Below are 20,399 nucleotides of genomic sequence, written 5' to 3' on the forward strand. Positions count from 1 at the left end.
GAAATGGCATATTGAAGTCAGAAAGTGGGCGGGACCTCCACTTCCGTGTGACAGGCTCTTCGCACAGATCGGCATTCGCTTTTATACTTACGTCAGAAACTCGTCGTAAGTTCTCATTCCGTCGGCATCGACACGCGCTCAGCGTAACTCAAGTAAGGCAGACGCCAGCTGTCAGTCAAAGGACATTTAAATGGCTACACCGTGCAAGAACTGTACAGTCGCTCGCGCTGTCATGAAATAAATAACTTAATTCTTATTTCACCCCCGTTAATTTAATAGCGGTTTGCTTTTCTTGTATCGCAAACAAAGAAACAAATCACTCGTATATTTCTACATCTACGCGCTCACGAAAAACCCCAAAAATGAGCGAGGAAGAAGATACGTTGGTGAAAACTAGACATGCATTTGAAGATCTGTGTCGAGCTCTGAATATGGATGAGGAGTCGAGTAACGAGGCATGGAGGAGTTATGAAAATATCAGCAAAAATTACACCCTGGAGGTAAAGCGAGCTCATAATATAGGCTACAGGCCCAGTGCACGCATCTATAAACGCAAATATGCATGCATTCAGTAGTATTCGTTTCGAATGGACATGTTAACATCTTATTTCTATATTTTGTGTACAAATTATGCGCTTTAATGTGTCAAAGAATGTTTAAATATGTGTATGTGCACATTCCGCATTCGACCTGAGTGCATAATGCGCGTGAGAGGCTGAGTTACGTGTGACATCATCAGCGGCTTTATCTGAATGGACACCTTTACAGCCAAACGATCATAATAATGTACAGAAAGGACAAGCTGTGCTTATACGTTAAAATGCATCTGCACCACTTATGCCATGTATGTCACCTTATTGAACTTGTGCAGAAAGAAAATAATATATATAAACATTACAGCATTGATACTGTATGGTGCAGTTACAGTAAATGGTAAAAGCACGATTTATGTCAAATACCATGTTACAGAATTATTATCATCCATTCTACTTTTAAGAATCCAGTTCTGTTTTCATGGTACATATGCAACATTGTCAACCAACCCAGGTAGCACACATACATCTCCAAGATACATCTGTCTATTAAAGATGGCTTCATCTGGAAAGCATTTGCTGTGTAGAAACACTTGATAGATGTCTGTAAGATGTTTAACATGCATTCTGAATCATAAAGACATCTAATAAACGTCTGTTTGACATCTGATAAGATATAGACGTACTATATTGCAGGTGAGCATATACTGTAAAAAATATCAGATGTAAATGCAGACATCAAATAGACATTTCCATGATTTACGTCTGTTATCAGGGAAGAACGATATTTTGGTTGTCTCAAAAACCTTCCTGCAACTTTCTGAGAATATTATTTTATGTTTGGGCCTTAAAAGAACACTCTTGCAACCAAATAAGACTAAATGCTATTGTTAGAGGAACCACCTGTCTGTTTTAGCATGGTGATATGAGGGCAATGGTGTTTGGTTAGCGTAGGCTAATTGTAGCTAAAGCTGTTTTATCTGGTGTCTGTGTGTCTCAGGGCAGTGAACTGCACTGGTTGGCGTGTGCTCTGTATGTGGCGTGCCGCTCATCGGTGCCCACTATAGGTAAAGGCACAGCCGAGGGCAACTATGTGTCTCTGACCCGGATCCTGCGCTCTTCACAACAGAGGTCAGTCACAGAACGAGTTATATTGTTGTTAATATAGATAGAGCTAAAGAGGTATAAAAGACACGGTTCAGTGATTGCTGCACACACACACACACACACACACAGAGAGAGAGAGACATGTTTTGATGTTCCCAAGACAACTTAAAGATCAGCTGGGGATTTAAAGAGCTGCATTTCTGTTTGTAATGTGCTTGCAGCTTCTTGTTTGTAAGCCACAGAGAAGTTGTGTAATGTTACTATTAAATAATCAACATAAGAGAATATAAAGTAATTTTTATATATTAGTCTTAATAATAATATCCATACAGTACAGGGCTGATGCCTAAATACCAGAAGTATATGATATGTTAAAACATGCATAGCTCTTATATCAACCCCAAATCAAATGTAATATTTTGCTTCAATTAATTAAGCATGCTGTGATGAATTTATGGTCTTCCTAAAAAAAAAGGAATTCATCTTGTTTATGCTAAATATGATTTTAGTCACACTTTATTTTTTAAGAGTCGTTGGTATAGTGTAATTACACAAATACGTCCTCAGAAAAATAATGTAACATCATGTATAGGTTTGGGTTTAGGGTTAGGTTTTAATTGCTGGCGATTATGCATCAAATATTGATTGATTGATTTTCTTTCTTGATCAGGTTAACCTTAAATTTGAATATATTTGAACTGAAATCCTAAAATATTGCTAACAGTCAGTTTATATACTCCTTAACAATAGGTTATTGTAGATAAAATGTTGAGTTGGGGGGGAGTCACAATAATTTTATATTGTGATAAATATTTTTTTAGTTGCATTGTGTTTGGTAAGTAACACAGTCGATGTTTTGCTGACATTAGAAAAATAATATAATATTTTTTTCTATATAAATAGAATTTTTTGCACTAAAGACAAATATATACACTGCAAAAACTGGATTTCATTGATTATTTCTGTGATATTAATATGCTGAGAAATATGTTAAAATGTGATTTTTGTTGTTAGAAAGTAATATAACAACCATAAATGGACATGAAACGTGCCCTGAAATGTAGAATGACTCATGTGTAACAAAGACACATTAACATGAACTTTTCCGAAATTGCTTGAGGGGTATTGTAATATACTGTGCTGGACTGAGCTTTAAATAAGGTGATTTTACATTTCAGCCTGATTGAGTTTTTCAGTAAGATGAAGAAATGGCAGGACATGGCCAACCTGCCCAAGGACTTCCAGCAGAGCACTGAGAAACTAGAGAGGAACTTCACCGTCACCTCCGTCATCTTTAAGAAATACGTGCCCTTGTTCAAAGACATCTTCAAGGCGCCCACAGATGAATTACCCAGAACGCACCGGGGCAGGAAACAGAGGTACTTCAACCTGACCTGTCCACTTCATGTGTTGTGAAGCACATGGTCATATGATAAATAATATCAGGACAGGTCACTGGAGATCCATATAGACCTGATTTGTGTTTGACTGAGAATTAAAATGTGACACGTTGCATAAAAAAATAGTGTTTGATGGAAACAAACGGCTGTAGCCGGTAATGAGTGTTTGTGAGAAGCCTGTGCTGACAGATCTTTCCTCTGTCCTCAGACGACATCCCTGCACCGTCACTGAGGTCTTCAACTTCTGCTGGATCCTGTTCATACATGCTAAAGGTAAAGAGCTCTTTAACATGCCATACATTTACAGGGTCCTCCTCGTACACTGTAATGTTAATTACAGCTTCAGACTGGTGAAAACATGCATGTCTTTATATACTGTAACTCAGAATTTCAATGTGGAAGTTCAGAATTGAATGAAAGCTTCAACTTCTCTCATTTGTTGTGATGCAGAAACGTCTGGAGTCGATAAGAAATTTTCATATTTTTGAAAAGAAGTCTCTTAAACTTACCAATGTTGAATTTGTTTGATGCAGTAAAACAGTAATATAGTCATATGTGTGTGTGTGTGTGTGTGTGTGTGTGTGTCTGTTCGTGAACTTTCAACAACAACAAAAAAGCATTTACATATATATTTACATACAGATACAGTACAGACCAAAAGTTTGGAAACATTACTATTTTTAATGTTTTTGAAAGAAGTTTCTTCTGCTCATCAAGCCTGCATTTATTTGATCAAAAATACAGAAAAACATGTAATATTGTGAAATATTATTACAATTTAAAATAATTGTTTTTAAATGTATTATACTTTAAATTATCATTTATTTCTGTGATGCAAAGCTGAATTTTTAGGATCATTATCACATGATCCTTTAGAAATCATTCTAATATGATGATTCATTATCAAAGCTGGAAACCGTTCTGCTGCTTAATATTTCTTCAGAACATGTGATACTTTTTTTAGGATACTTTGATGAATAAAAAGTAAAAAAAAAAAAAAAAGAAGAAGAAGCTATGTTTTTAAAATATAAATATTTTGTAATAACAATATACACTACTGGTCAGTAATTTGGGGTCAGTAATTTTTTTTTAATTTTTTTTTTTAAATAAAATCAATACTTTTATTCAGCAAGGATGTGTTAAATTGAAAAAAAGTGATAGGAAAGAAAATATATTATTAGAATTATTTTATTTTGAATAAATGCAGTTCTTTTTACCCTTTTATTGATCAAATATATTAGACAGCAGAACTGTTTCCAACACTCATAATAAATCAGAATATTAGAATGATTTCTAAATGATCATGTGATCGACTGATGTTACATGTGACACTGAAGGCTGGAGGAATGATGCTGAAAATTCAGCTGTGCATCACAGGAATACATTATTTTTTTAAAAGTATATTCAAATAGAAAACTATTATTTTAAATTGCAATAATATTTCACAATATTACTGTTTATTTCTGTATTTTTGATCAAATAAATGCAGGCTTGATGATCAGAAGAAACTTCTTTCAAAAACATTATAAATAGTAATGTTTCCAAACTTTTGGTCTGTACTGTATCTCTCTCTCTCTCTCTCTCTCTCTCTCTCTCTCTCTCTCTCTCTCTCTCTCTCTTATATATATATATATTGACCCCACACTTTTGAACAGTCGGCTACATACAAACAAACTATAAAAGAGCAGCAGTATTAGTACTGTTTGTTATCTCTGATGTAGGTAGAGATTGCTACTGTACCTTTAAGAGTTCTATATGCAGATGACCTCCAGTGACTGTAGCCCTCACATACGGACACAGTTTATACTGAATACACAATGTTGATGTGTAAACGGACATAGTAATGGCATCATCATAAAGCCTTTCAAGTGCTTTTTTTTTGTTTGTTTCAGTAAATATTTGGGGTATCATGTTTGCATAGTACATCACATATATATTTCATGAGAACAAGAAAAAAATCTATTTTATTTCTACTTGATAGGTGCTTAACATGACGTAGTCCTCACAGCAGCTTATTGCAGTTTCATAGTTTCAGCATTTATCTGCTGGACGTTTTTATGGGTCTTTACGCTAAATAACGTTGGGCTGACGTTAGAGAGGAGCTGCTGTAATGAGAGAGGAGGAGGTGCAGTGCTTCATGGGATTGTTCCTCCTGTAGTGTCCCTCAAGAGTCTGACAGAAGGACAGGCCGTCATTGGCTGAGAGCGCAGAGAGCTTGATCATGTGACCTGTGCTCATTATGTGGGCCTGTGCAGGCATGTTTGATCCGGTCAGGGGCCAGCAGGGACAGAGCACATCAACACAAGCCCATCACTTCGTTTAATGCTGTGGCTGAACTTGGCTTGTTGAGTGATTGAGCTGCAAGATCAGACATGCTGCAATAAGATCTCATTTATATTGAGAAATATAAAACTAGGAGATTCAGTTCCACTCATGTACGGTATACTGAACCGAAATGTAATGTAAATACATTGTATGTAATTATACATTATAAATTAAATTCTATCATTAATATATTATTATTTTTTTAATTGTTGTTATTATAATTATTATTTTTTCATTATTGAAACAAAATGTATCACATCTTGAAACTTGACCTGAATATGGTCTTAAACGTTTTCCTGAGATTCACCTGATTTGTAATATTTACACTTATTTTTATATACCGTAAATATTTTTTTGTAAATATAAATATTTCTGATTAATTTTCCTTCCCTTCATCTTGAGAAACAAATAACAGTTTTATCTGGATACATTTACTCAGATCCTGTTTTTCAGCCGCAGTTTCTTTTTTTTTTTCTTTTTTTAAATAATCTTCTGAGCAATTCATGAATGATTCATTTGTAAATCTTTATGAACTTTGCCATATAATAACAATGTTCATGTGGCTCAGTGATAGAGTATTGCATTGACAACACAAGGTTGTGGGTTCGATTCCCAGGGAACGCGTGTTAGGTAAAAAATGTTAGCCTGAATACAGTGTTAGTCGCTTTGGATAAAAGCATCTACTAAGTGCATCATTTTAATTTAATATAATTCTGCACATCATGCAATTAGCAATGCATGAAGCTCAAACCTAAATTGAGCTTACATTCCTTTTTATACGAGAAAATATAAAAATATTTAAGAAGCAAATTGTGAAAGTCAAGCCTAAAAAGCAGAGAGCAGCAGAGCAAGAGGACACCGGCTGAGTGCATTATTTCCTCGTGTGCTGCGTGCGTCACTTAACATAGCAACAGCCCAGATGACAAGTCAGGACTTGTCTGTGTTTGAGTAAAGCTCAGCGGGCCACTGGGGCAGATCTGTGTCCCTCTACATCCCATCCTGGAGGAAAATCCCTCATTCTGCAGAACTCAATGCAGGGAAAAGAGCCTGCCGCTGTTTAAAGATCAAAAGTCATGTTATTTGAGGAATGAAGTGAGAAACTGCATGTAAGTACCAAGTGCAGCAAACTTAATTCAGCTTAACTTGATATTGTGTTTTATTGTGCACTGGAAATCTGATGTATAGTGTAATGTGAAAACTGTATGTTTTCTGGCCTGCGTGTAGCATGCATTCAGGTGAGTGACAGTTAGATTATTATCTTGGAAAGTAATCTAGAAAATAAAAACATGTATTTTATGTTTGATAGTAATATATAAGTCAAGTAGTTTCCAGTTAAGCTCAAAATCACTGCTGGTTTCATTCGTCACACTTTAAATGGAAGGGATTTAATTGAATGCATTGCATTGTGGGATACAGTATTCAGTGCAATTTTCCACTGTAACCTAAATTTGTTATCTGGTTGAGATTGATTTGAGATTTGTTATTACTGTATATCGCTTTATAGGCTTAATGCTTTGCATTGTACAGGCTGGTACTGTAACTCTTGAAATGAATTAAACAGGAAATGATAAATCCAGGCATTGTGGCCTAACAGCACATGTTCATTTTTTGCAGACTTTTCCTGTTGTTGCAGTAAAGTTGGCCACCTGTCTGCTTGATATATGTTTTTAGACTGAACGGCTGTGTTTTCCTGCTCAGGATTATTGCGCTCGGCTCTTTTCCGTAACACATTTGAAAGATTGTTTAGTTTAGTTTCACATTCATAGCTAAGTATAAAGGTTCCAACCATAACCAAAAAGGTTTTTACAATCAATTGTCATTAGAGACCCTGGTAGGACCACCACTAAACCCTCATTTATTATTATTATTATTTACATTTTTTTATCACATGATTTTTATTTTTTCTCCTCTGTCCTGTAGGAAACTTTCCAATGATCAGTGATGATCTGGTGAACTCGTATCATCTGCTCCTGTGTGCTCTGGATCTGGTTTACTGCAACGCTCTCCTTTGCTCTAGTCGTAAAGATCTGCTCAACCCATCTTTTAAAGGTCCCACACAGCATTCATTCTTCTTAAAAACCAAAATGAGACATTTCTTTTGGGATCAGATGTCCAGACAGAAGGAGATCACAGAAGGTCAAACAAACATTGGTTTGTGCTCGTTTTGTGTGCAGGGCTGCCTGAGGACTTCAACAGTAAAGATTATAAGCCCGGCCCGGGTTCATTATGTTTCATAGAGAAGCTGTGTGAGCTTCATGATGGGCTGGTGCTGGAGGCCAAAGGAGCAAAGGAGCATTTCTGGAAACCCTTCATCAAGAAACTCTTTGAGCGCAAGGTACTGGAAATACACTAGATATTCAGTATGATTGATACTTTTGGGCTTTTTGCTCACCAAGGCTGCATCTGTCAAAATTGCAATAAAAAACAATATATAAAAGCATTATAATATAGTTTAAATTTTAATATCTTTAAAATTTATTTTATCCATATCTCCAGTCTTCAGTGTCACATGATCCTTCAGTAATCATTATAATATGCTGATTTCTTAAATCAGTTCACCCACATATAATGTTATTTCAGTGTATCCAAATACACTACCATTATATTAAATATAATGTTACAAAAGATTTCTGTTTAAAAAATTGCTGTTCATTGAACTTTATATTCATCAAAAAAAAATGTTTCCATAACAAAAGGGATGTTTTAACCACTGAACATGAATCATTTTTACCATTTTTACTGTATTGTTGTATTGGTTGGCATAATAGACTTCTTTTAAAAACCTTAATCTTAATTATTTCGAAATTGACTCTTCCAACAATTCAGAGTTTTCACTAAATATTTTGAATATTTAATGTTAAACATGGTAAATGTGTTGCAAATTATATTTCATGTTTTCTTTAAACTGGCTTTAAAAAGTACTGTGATATTTTTATAATTGTAACATTTATTATTATTATTATTTCTTTATTAAAATAGTTTGGCAAAGTATATGCAACATTTCCTACCTTTTCTCTTTCACAGGTTTTGAAAGGGAAAGAGGACACGCTGACAGGGTTTTTAGAGCCGGTGAATTTTGGTGACAGTCTGTGAGTGTCTCTTTTCAGTTCAACACTTACTCCACATGAAGCTGCTCAAACGTTTCTCCTGTAGTTCACGATATCCTCAATCTCTCCGTTTCTTCAGTGCTTCGCTGAACCGTGTTTATGAGGAACACGTGTTATCATCTGGTTCTCTGGATGAGAGGATATTTCTGGGAGAAGCGGCCAGAGAAGACATTGGCACCCCAGGACCTTGTTTGTGTGAAGGGACAGAGAACCAGGAACGACTGACCAACCTCCTCCAGAACTCAATGACGGTATGTATGCCCAACAAACTTAAATACACATAAAAATGATTCTCAACAATGAGCAGTGATGTTATCAGTAAACATGTGTGTTTGTTTCACAGGCATCTGCTCTGAAAGTGTCCACTCCTTTGACTGGAAGGAGGTACGTGCCAGAGAGCAGCGTGGGTACTCCCGTTTCCACAGCGATCCAGAGCGTGGGCCGTCTGCACACTCTGCTGACAGGATTCAAATATAGACCCAGCATGAGACTCAGAGACATATTCAGGTGAGGGCATATTACCTTTTGCTATGCGAGACACTGTGAGATAGTTAGTCACTATCTGCTGCATATACCCAAATACAAGAAGCAGAGTACCTGCAATCACAGTTTGATGAAATCAGATAGAATTGTGTTGTATTGATTCCACTGTCCTGTGATTCCAACAAGCTTTACATTCCAGGTATTTCAGTAAACTGTGATTCCAAAGAGTCCAGTAAAACTGTTCTCCCAGAGTCCAGTAATATTTTGATTCCAGGGAGTCCAGTAAAACTGTTCTCCCAGAGTCCAGTAATATTTTGATTCCAGGGAGTCCAGTAAAACTGTTCTTCCAGAGTCCATTAACATTTTGATTCCAGAGAGTCGAGTAAAAATGTGATTCCAGAGAGTCCAGTAAAACTGTTCTTCCAGAGTCCAATAATATTTTGATTCCAGAGAGTCCAGTAAACCTGTGATTCCAGAGTCAAGTGAAACTGTAATTCCAGTGAGTCCAGTAAAACTGTTCTTCCAGAGTCAAGTAATATTTTGATTCCAGAGAGTCCAGTAAAACTGTGATTCCCGAGAGTCCAGTAAAACTGTGATTCCCGAGAGTCCAGTGTAACTGTGATTCCAGAGAGTTCAGTAAAACTGTGATTCCAGAGAGTCCAGTAAAACTGTGATTCCAGAGAGTCCAGTAGAACTGTGATTCCAGAGAGTCAAGTGAAACTGTAATTCCAGAGAGTCAAGTGAAACTGTAATTCCAGTGAGTCCAGTAAAACTGTTTTTCCAGAGTCCAGTAATATTTTGATTCCAGAGAGTCCAGTAAAACTGTGATTCCAGAGAGTCCAGTAAAACTGTGATTCCAGAGAGTCCAGTAAAACTGTTCTTCCAGAGTCCAGTAATATTTTGATTCCAGAGAGTCCAGTAAAACTGTGATTCCAGAGAGTCAAGTGAAACTGTAATTCCAGAGAGTAAAGTGAAACTGTAATTCCAGAGAGTCCAGTAAAACTGTTCTTCCAGAGTCCAGTAATATTTTGATTCCAGAGAGTCCAGTAAAACTGTGATTCCAGAGAGTCCAGTAAAACTGTAATTCCAGAGAGTCCAGTAAAACTGTGATTCTAGAGAGTCCAGTAAAACTGTAATTCCAGAGAGTCCAGTAAAACTGTGATTCTAGAGAGTCCAGTAAAACTGTGATTCCAGAGAGTCCAGTAAAACTGTGATTCCAGAGAGTCCATTAGAACTGTGATTCCAGAGAGTTCAGTGTAACTGTGATTCCAGAGAGTCCCGTAAAACTGTGATTCCAGAGAGTCCCGTAAAACTGTGATTCCAGAGAGTCCAGTAAAACTGTGATTCCAGAGAGTCCATTAGAACTGTGATTCCAGAGAGTCCAGTGTAACTGTGATTCCAGAGAGTCCCGTAAAACTGTGATTCCAGAGATTCCAGTAAAACTGTGATTCCAGAGAGTCCAGTAAAACTGTGATTCCAGTAAAATGTCTCCAGGTTACTTATGTAATCCGGATTCCCCGAGGTAACAAGACGCTGTGTCTGAAGACACTTTGAGAACACCCCCTGCGAGACCATGCTCTGAATCTTATGTGTAATCAGTCCAAAGGAAGGGCGAGACGTCATAGGCGGGAGACATAGCGACCAGGAAACTATAAAAGCATGTGATGTGGAACCAGGGTCATCTTCTAGGAATGAAGCAAGTGCTCGCAGGAATTCCGGAAGTATGGCCTTGAGATGCAGTGTACCATTACCTCTGGGAACCAGGGTTACATACATAACCTGGAGATGTTCCCCTTCAGGACCTTGAGCTGTGTCTGAAGACACTTTGGGAATGATAATCCCCTCACCTCCAGACTTACAAATCCCTGCCTAGTGTGGAAGAGCACAACTAAGATGGGAGTAAAGGGAGCTAGAAGTGGCTAAAGTAAGCTGAATCAGCTGTCCCAAAGGCCAACTTCTGGAGGAGTGAGCCTTGACCCCCAAAGGAGAGGGGAGATCAGAGGACTCAAGGCTATGGACTAGCATTCTGATCCACCACTTATTATAAGCTTCTCTGGCTGGAGGCCTCAGCCTCAGCACACCGCAGAGGGAACGTGTAACTAGGGGATGTCTTCCCACTAAATGGCCACAGAGAGGGGCGTGGTAGGCCACAATGGCACACATAGACCTTCAGGGGGATTGGGTTAACCCTGTGGACAACCGCGCCTGCAGGAACTCCAGCACTGTACCAACCGGGCAGTTAACTGAGTCGAGCTGGCGGTCTTTACACCAAGAATTAAAAAAGTTTCCTCTTCAAGTCGTACAGTTTCCTCGTAGAGGGAGCTCTTGATAGGAGGATGGTCTCAACAACCTCTAAGAGACCGGAAGCTATGAGCTGTGCCCCCTCAGGTGACACAGCCATAACATCCAAAGCTCTGTAAGGGATGGAATATCACTCCTAAAGGAAATCTCCCATGCAGTGTCGTCGAGGAGAGAAATCAGGTCCGAGAATCATACTCGGCCCAGCCAGAGTGGGGCTACTAGCAGAAGATGGACCCCATCCTAGCGCATTCTCTCCAGAACTCTGTACAGACGAAGCCTCGGCCACGTCTGTATCATAGCATCCAGCCCCAGAGTCAGAGAGAACCAAAAGGGACAGTGCAATGTAGGGCTGTCAATGAATATTCTAAATTCGAATATACATTTGAATAGTTAAATGAATTTCGAAGTTGAAAATTAATATTCATATTCACCTGCGGTAGTAGAGGCACGGCTGTCTGGCTCGCTAGTGTGCCTGAGCGTTCAGGTACAGGTCACAGGAGTCGCACTGTCTAGCACAGGGTCAATGCTGAAAGTTGACGCGTCTTGCATGGAAGATTTTGATCAAATTGATCTGAGTTTTGAGAACGTAGCGGACATAAAGGAGTATAATGTAAAAGGAGCTCAGTCAAATACTGAGGTGCTAAACCATTCAGGGCTTTATAAGTAATAAGCAATATTTTAAAATCTATACGATGTTTGATAGGGAGCCAGTGCAGTGTTGACAGGACTGGGCTAATATGGTCATACTTCCTGGTTCTAGTAAGAACTCTTGCTGCTGCATTTTGGACTAGCTGTAGTTTGTTTACTAAGGGTGCAGAACAACCACCCAATAAAGCATTACAATAATCTAACCTTGAGGTCATAAATGCATGGATTAACATTTCTGCATTTGACATTAAATGACTATGACATCTCGCCCTTCCATTTGACTGATTACACATACAATTCAGAGCATGGTCATGCTGGGGGTGTTCCCAAAGTGTCTTCAGATGCAGCTCGAGTTCCTGAATGGGAACTGTGATTCCAGAGAGTTCCATAAAAAAGTGATTCCAGAGTCCGGTAAAAACTGATTCCAGAGAGTCCAGTAAAACTGTGATTCCAGAGAGTCCAATCAAAAAGTGAGTCCAGAGAGTCTGGTAAAAATGTGATTCCAGAGTCCAGTAATATTGTGATTCCAGAGAGTCAAGTAAAACTGTGATTCCAGTAAAACTGTTTCCAGAGGGTACAGTAAAAAATATGATTCCAGAGTCTGGTAAAACTGTGATTCCAAAGAGTCCAGTAAAACTGTGATTCCAGAGTCCAGTATCATTGTGATTCCAGAGAGTCTGGGAAAACTGTTATTCCAATAACATTGTAATTCAAGAGAGTCCATTAAAAATGTGATTCCATAGTCGGGTGAAACTGTGATTCCAGAGACTCCAGTAAAACTGTGATTCCAGAGTCCAGTAATTTGTGATTCAAAAGAGTATGCTAAAACTGTGATTCTAGAGAGTCCAGTGTAACTGTGATTCTAGAGAGTCCAGTAAAACTGTGATTCTAGAGAGTCCAGTAAAACTATGATTCAAGAGTCTAGTAATATTCTGATTCCAGAGAGTCCAGTAAAACTGTGATTCAAGAGAGTCCAGTGTAACTGTGATTTTAGAGAGTCCAGTGTAACTGTGATTCTAGAGAGTCCAGTGTAACTGTGATTCTAGAGAGTCCAGTAAAACTGTGATTCTAGAGAGCCCAGTAAAACTGTGATTCAAGAGTCTAGTAATATTCTGATTCCAGAGAGTGTAGTAATAAATGTGTTATTATCCAGTAAAACTTTGATCCAGAGAGTCCAGTAAATCTGTGATTCCAGAGAGTCCAGCAAAACGGCAATTCCAATACATTGTTTGTCCAATAAATTGACATAACTCCAGATATTTCCATGAGAGCCCAGTAAATCTGACTCCAGAGACTAGTAAAATGTTGATTCCAGAAAGTCATTTGTCCAGTGATTCCAGATGATCAAGGAAACTGATTCCAGTGATTCCAAGGAATTGTGAACTCAGTAAAAAGTGAAAATAGTGTTTAATTGAATCATGATACAAATAAAATGTGATACTACTGTTTGCAGTAAAATGTGACACAAGTTATTCCTGTGAAATGTGATATTAAAAGTTGCAGTGAAATGGGATTCTAGTGATTGTGATTGCAGTGATTCCAGTGATCACTGGTATTTTCTGTTTAAAAAACACAGATCATGTGTAAGAGACCCCAGCGAGTCCATAGCAGCCAGACTGAAGGAGATGTCAGAGATTTTTCTTAAGAATTATGAGGGAACAGGAGAGGAAAACAAGAGTCTGGCAAGAGGTGTGCGTCTTCATATTTCCTTATGTCATATTTTTCTCATTTTCTTTAATTTGTAGTTCATTTGTAGTTTCCCACAATTCAGACACTGATCATTTGTTGATTTATCAAATAATTGGGGCCATCCTTTTCCACAGATGTTGCAGTGAAGTATTTTTGCTTGGCTGAAGCACTTTATTACAAATCACTGGAAGTGATCATCAACCAGGAGAAGAAACGGCTTGGAGACATGGACCTGTCTGTAGGTGTCATCTTCATACAAATCTCACTATTTGCCTTAAATAAGCCATGAATAGAATGTATACCCTACTGCAAAACTACTGAATATAAGCAGCACACTTTAGATAATTCTGTCTGCTGAATGTTATATCATGCGTCTCAGGGCATTCTAGAGCAGGATTTACTTCACCGATCACTGATCGTCTGCTGCCTGGAGATCATCATCTTCTCATATCGACCCCCGGGAGAGTTTCCCAGAGTCCTGCAAATCTTTGACCTCCCTGCTTATCATTTTTATAAGGTAACTGATTATAAAGAAAGAAAATAACCTTGAAAATTGTATGCATTCATCCACAAGAGCCTCTCTATCTCACTCACAGGTGATTGAGTTGTTGGTACGGGCGGAGGAGGGTCTTTTCCGGGAGGTAGTCAAACATCTGAACCATGTTGAGGAGCAGGTATTAGAATCTTTGGCGTGGAAAGGAAATTCCCCACTTTGGGAGAGCATCCGAGAGGCCAAGAACTGCGTCCCTGCCTGCCAGGAGGTCAGAACAATATAACGGCGTATAACCACATAAACAAGATCAATGATGTTTGCTGTCCCTTGTGAAAAAAGAAGTACATTTTAGGATACTTTTTAAAATAGTAAATGAATAATGCACTTTTAAAAGAATATACTTATGTGCAAAATGAATTACAGGTAATGCCTCCTCAACACCTGGAAGACAGTTCAGGAAACAACACACACACTCCCAGCAAGAGTGGGTTCAGCAGTAATATCTCAGTAAAAGGTATTTTACTGAGAATTAAACAAGCACTGTGATTGAATACAATATGTTTTTTTCGTATATTTATTGAAACAAACTAAATGTGCATATTTTAATATGTTGTTTCTTTTCTTCCTGTAGGAGTTTCTCCATCCCCTACATCTCTCCATGACCGTTACAACTCGCCTCCTACTGGTACGGCCTGTCGCCGCCTCTTCGTTGATGGAGATTCAACCTCTGAGCCTGCTCAACCTGTTAAAGTGGCGCAGCCATCTCTGGTCAGCCCCATCCCAGCCGGACAGACTGTGGTCACCATGGCAACAGCAACAGTCACAGCAAACAATGGCCAGACGGTCACCATACCGGTCCAAGGTGCAAAATAATCTATCATCATCCTTTATCATCAGTACCTTTATATGTCTGTTATTAAGTTTAAAAAATGCTACTGTGAGCACGTAAGATATGCTGCTGCTCCATGAATAGACATACATAAATCCCTAAGCATATCTAGACAGGTGGTGCTGGGGGAGGTGGAGGGTTTCAGGGCTTAAAGCAAACACTGAATCAGACTAAAAGTTGAGCAAGCATTCTCATTGGTTGCAGAATGAGCAGAGGCCAATCAGCCGGTGACATATAGAGTTCCCGACTGAACTAGATATATACTAGATAAATAAAATAATAAAATTAAGTCGTATTATATACATTTTCATAATTACACAAAAAAGTTAATTTCCACAGACATAACATGGTATCTTGCAATTACAATTTTAATTCTTAAAGTTTTTTAACTGTTTGCAGGGATAGCAAATGAAAGCGGTGGGATCACATTTATCCCGGTGCAAGTGAGCGTGACAGGTCAGAGTGGGGGGGCTCTGCCAACCCTCAGTGCCCAGGCTCTGACAGGTACCCTGACTACCCAGCAGCTGACGGCAACACCCACAGGCACAGTCCAGAACAACCCCAGCCCTGCCAAACCAGACAGGAAGAGTCCTCAGCAGGGAACACCCACCAAACGAGCACAAAAGACTGGCTCCCTCTGCCTTTTCTTCCGCAAGGTACAGTGAGATCTGTTCTTCTGAATCCCTCCACCTCCCCCAGCACCACCTGTCTACATGTTAGAGGTGCCTATTTATGCAGCAGCAGCATATCTAACATGTTCCCAGTAGTGTGTCTATTGGCAGCAGCAATGTGTGTAGAAGATCTAGTCCACCAAAACCCCAAAATCAATAGATGTCATTCAACCCTAAATAATGCCCCTTTCCCCCATCAGGTGTATCACCTTGCTAGTGTGCGTCTCAGAGACTTGTGTGCTAAATTGGACATTAGCACAGATTTGCGCAGGAAAATCTGGACATGTTTTGAGTATTCACTAGTGCACTGCACTGACCTCATGATGGACCGACATCTGGACCAGCTCCTCATGTGTGCCATCTATGTCATGACTAAGGTATTTAAACAAATGTTATAGCCATTTATATTGGTGTTAAATATTGGTGTATCTATATGCAACTGGTCATTTTCATAAAGTGTAGATTAACGTATGTCAAAATTGTATTAATGCAATGCAATGATGTGTGAAATCTTGGTTGCGTGTTACAGTATTTCAAAAGAGCAGGAAAAATGGCTGCTTTAATGTTTTTGTTAATTGTTCAGGTGACGAAAGAGGACAAGTCCTTTCAGAACATCATGAAGTGCTACAGATCTCAACCTCAGGCCAGCAGCAGTGTGAGTGTAACTTCAGCGCATGTGTAAAACAATCACGATAAACATATTAATAAAGATGACAATGGTATCTCAGGTATACAGGAGCGTGCTGATCTCTGGAAGAAAGAGATGCCACTCAGGAAACAGTGAAAACACCCACAGACAGTGCTCACCCACAGAGGGAGGACAAGAACAAGGTAAGACACACGTTACAGAGCTTTTGTCACTGGACTGTCTGCTGTCTTGGTAGTTCTTTAATTTACACACCCACAGAATCACATGATGCACCCACTAGAATCCGGTGAATAGTAAATCCAGTGATAAAACAATGCTGACATAGTGCAAACGAACACCACTAACAACAGCCGTGCATTTCGTTCTTAGTGAATGTTTTCCAGATGTTTTTTCTGTGTTCGAGCCTTGAACCCATATGATGCATTCTGGTCTGTTTTTGACCCAGAAGAGATAAGCTACATGATATTTCTGAAGAATGCATTACTATTATATTATATTACTATAATATTAGAATTAGAATTACAATTATACGATTTAATAGTCTTATACATTTCATTTTTAATACATTTGGTTTCTTGCATCACAGTGGTATTTCTGTAGTTCATGTAAAATGAGAAATGTAAAAAAACATGTGAAACTTTTGCACATGCACTGATTATTGATGATATACAGCATGTTGTTAGTTGAAAAAAATATTTTTGTTATGACTGTATTATTTAATTCCACAAGGTCCAAACCTCCCCAGGAATGCAGAAATCATTTGAAGGTTGTTAATTCATTACAATATCTCCCTGTTATTCTGCTTTACAGGCAGCGGTGAGAGCAGTCCCGTGTCCATGCGCTCCAGCAGCACTCTGCCCATTCCCCAGCCCAGCAGCACCCCATCCACCCCGACCCGGGCCCCTGGGGTCCCCCAAGAGCAGGAGGAGGAGAGGGGAGACCTCATCTGTTTCTACAACAACGTCTACATCAAACAGATCAAACAGTTTGCTCTGCGTTACTCCAGCAACTCGCCGAAAAATGGGGTAACTTTCTGTGTTACTGTGGTCTCAAGTCAAGTTACCTTTTTTTCTATAGCACTTTATAAAATACAAATTTTCAAAACAGCTTCACAGTAATAAACAGGAGACAAATTCAAATTCTGCTGTAAAGCAGCTGTCAAAAGACATTGTGAGTTCAGTGTTGATTCAGATTTATATCTGCAGATGTGTGTGTGTTTGCAGGCTGAAGCTCCGCCCCTCTGTCCGTATCCCTCTGTCCGCATTGGTTCTCCACGCCGGGTGCTCCTGTCCCACAATCACTCCATCTACATCTCTCCACACAAGACCGGCAGCCCAATTACTCCTCGAGACAAGATCTTCTACTACGTCAGCTCAAGCCCATCCAATGTAAAAGAACTAAATATATATAAAAAAACATTTCATTTTCAGATCCACTCTTCAGATTCATCAAAATTATCACTTTATCTCACAGCGGCTGCGAGAGATTAACAGCATGATCCGAACGGGCGAGACGCCCACCAAGAAGCGAAGTATCGCCCTGGAGGAAGAGCAGCAGTCTCCCGCCAAAAGGCTCTGCCAGGAGAATCAGACGGCTCTGCTCAGACGCCTGCAGGATGTGGCCAACGACCGAAGCTCCTCCCACTGATGAGGCCACAGCATCAACACCCGTAAAGATACAAGTCACCCACAATACCCACGCTACGTTCCCAGTGTCAGTGTTTTGGACTGACAACTGTATTTACTCCTGTCCACACAGCAGCTTACAATAGAGGATTGAATACTGTCCGTTTGAGTGTGCAACTCAAGTCAAGCCTGTATTCTATAGAGCATGAGCATTGGTTCTGGAAGTAAAAAAATCTGTAAAAAAATTACACCAATTAAAGAGTCGCAGTGAAAAAATTGTCTCAAAGGAGCACTGGGCTCCACCCACTCCCATGAAGCACGGCAGATTTGTAATTGGGACTCTTAAAACACTTAAATATTCCGATATATATATATATATATATATATATATACATATTTATACGATCAGATTCGATTCAAGATTTTAAAAAAAAATTAGATAAACAAACCAAGGTTTTGTCTGAGCTCTTTCCATTTAAAATGATAGGCAACCACTGCATTTTAATCATGATCCAAACAAAGATTTGATACATGCAAACATGAGCAGTTTTTAATCTAAATTAGTATCTGTATAATTTCAAAATTTAAAGCAAAACCAGAATTATTTAACTGCAGTTTTATGAAACTATACATAAAGAGTCTCTGCGTGAAACAGAAACAGCAGATGAGCTGAATGAGACGCAGATTCACTCTCTGCAAGCAGGTGGCGCTTAATGCGTTTCCTTGGTTACCGCTGTAAACAAAGCAGCGCTGCACTTATGAACTTTAATATGCTTTATACAGAGGCAAGATTAAAATAAAAATGAGTGGAAAAAAATTCTTCCAGAACCAGTGTTGCTGAAAAAGTTGGCGAGCCCTGACAGACTCTCTCTGTGACCTGTAACCCCAGCGACAGTGACTAAAGAAAGTATCAGTTTGATTAATTGTGATTTAACTACCGCACTGTGTGAACGTAACCGTATTAAGGACTGATAACCGTATTCTGCTGCTGTCTGAATGTGGCCATAGATTACTTTATGAGATTCTTTTACCCAAAAAAAAACATGCATTTATATTTGAAGGAATCTAAAAAATACTCCAAATCCACTATTATGCTGTTGTTACTTACGTAAAACAAAATAAATGTTTGTTTTTCCAATCAATTTTGGAATATGGCACGCCGCCCTGCACATGACAGAAAAGAGTAAGAACCGTGTCCACAAATTAAAACTGTTTTCCCACTACTTATTTATTTGTGACCGTGTGTACCAGTTTTGGTAAATCATGGTCATGTTGCACTTATTTGTTTTAATGTCAGAAAATTCTGGGAAGGTTTGGAAATACACAAGTTTTTTTTTTCGGTAAACTTCATTTAGTGGCCAAATTATTTTAATGAATTCCTTTTAATTTAATTTAATGTAATTTTATAGCATGGTTTAACCAAAAGGAGGAAACAAATTAGTACGTTCAGACAATTAACTGAAAACAAGGGCTCAAACTAATAATTTGTGGGAAATAAATCTTAAATCCATGATATCTTTTGTTTCCCTGCATGTCATGTGCGGAGCAGCGTGAACATTTGTCAAAATATCTCATTTGTGTTCGAAAGACTTGATCATGTTATTTTTGAGAGGAACATTGCTTTAAAGCCATTTTCAGTAAATAAAAGGTAATGGCTATAAAAAAAATCACATCTAATTAATCACAATCAAAACGATCAACCAATGATCTCAGCTCAGATATTTTTGAAGCTAAAAGAGTATTTTGCAGACACAGAAATGCTCAGATGTGTCATAAAACTGAAGAAGATTTGAAGCACTTGACGACAGATTTGTTTGCTCTGAGTTTACGGTGTGTGTTTTATAAAGAGTTATTTTTCATAAAGAGTTTTATAATGTATAGAGATGTATGTGAACTCGGTGTGTCCGTGGATTTGCTGTCTTTTATGTGTGTAAGCCTGGCTTATATATTTATGCTGTTTTTCTAACTTTAGTTTGTTAGACAAATAACTTCAGGTAACAATTATGTTAGACGCTGAGTGCTGTTTCGATGTATTTATTTGCCCATGTTGTTTTCTGCATGTATTAGATGTGTTCAGTTCTGAAAGGAGTTTATTCACTAGTTTCTGCTCGTTGACATGAGATCATGCTTTCTTCCCTCACTTTTGAAAGATGATGTGTTTGTTGTAAGTGCCTTTTCTCCTGAACCCTTTGCCTTTCCTGTTAATATCTCAAAATGATCGTCCAACATTAATAAATCTGTTTGTAAACAAACAAAAAAACATAAGTTGTGCTATTCTACTTTACTCTAGGCTGTTTTAACCTGGTTAGCCTGAAATATTCATTTAAATATGCCATTATTTCTGACGGCTTTCCAATGATTATGATTGCTAGTACACTGTTATTTTGGTATTTTATACCATATACTTAGTATTATTTACTTTATGTATTATTATATGAACTTGCAATGAATTGCATTTATATATATATATATATATATA

General features: G+C 38.3%; 1 protein-coding gene across 2 annotated transcripts; it reads left to right on the plus strand.

The window, feature by feature from the left end:
* The first annotated feature begins 117 nt into the window (after window positions 1–117).
* Window positions 118–20,180, plus strand: rbl2 (retinoblastoma-like 2 (p130)). 2 transcript variants are annotated; one of them, XM_052544097.1, is made up of 22 exons: window positions 118–500; window positions 1,534–1,664; window positions 2,819–3,019; window positions 3,249–3,313; window positions 7,286–7,414; window positions 7,540–7,700; window positions 8,390–8,454; window positions 8,552–8,723; window positions 8,816–8,979; window positions 13,481–13,593; window positions 13,728–13,831; window positions 13,973–14,110; window positions 14,190–14,354; window positions 14,510–14,600; window positions 14,718–14,948; window positions 15,375–15,631; window positions 15,847–16,023; window positions 16,230–16,301; window positions 16,375–16,477; window positions 17,106–17,320; window positions 17,519–17,683; window positions 17,769–20,180. In XM_052544097.1, exons 1-22 carry the CDS (start codon window positions 363–365, stop codon window positions 17,940–17,942), a joined length of 3,231 nt encoding a protein of 1,076 aa, XP_052400057.1. In that variant the 5' UTR covers window positions 118–362; the 3' UTR covers window positions 17,943–20,180. The 2 variants fall into 2 exon arrangements, with proteins under 2 accessions (XP_052400057.1, XP_052400058.1); XM_052544098.1 differs by lacking the exons at window positions 118–500; window positions 1,534–1,664; window positions 2,819–3,019; window positions 3,249–3,313 and adding an exon at window positions 5,903–6,471.
* The last annotated feature ends 219 nt before the right edge of the window (window positions 20,181–20,399 follow it).

Source organism: Carassius gibelio, chromosome A25, assembly GCF_023724105.1.
Source record: "Carassius gibelio isolate Cgi1373 ecotype wild population from Czech Republic chromosome A25, carGib1.2-hapl.c, whole genome shotgun sequence".
NCBI classification, from domain to species: domain Eukaryota; kingdom Metazoa; phylum Chordata; class Actinopteri; order Cypriniformes; family Cyprinidae; genus Carassius; species Carassius gibelio.

Excerpts from the sequence above, each read along its gene's own strand:
- rbl2 (XM_052544097.1), top strand. The coding sequence starts at position 363 with ATGAGCGAGGAAGAAGATACGTTGGTGAAAACTAGACATGCATTTGAA. Across the intron at positions 1,665-2,818 it reads CTGCGCTCTTCACAACAGAG|CCTGATTGAGTTTTTCAGTA; the intron begins GTCAGTCACAGA and ends TTTACATTTCAG. Across the intron at positions 16,302-16,374 it reads AACCTCAGGCCAGCAGCAGT|GTATACAGGAGCGTGCTGAT; the intron begins GTGAGTGTAACT and ends ATGGTATCTCAG.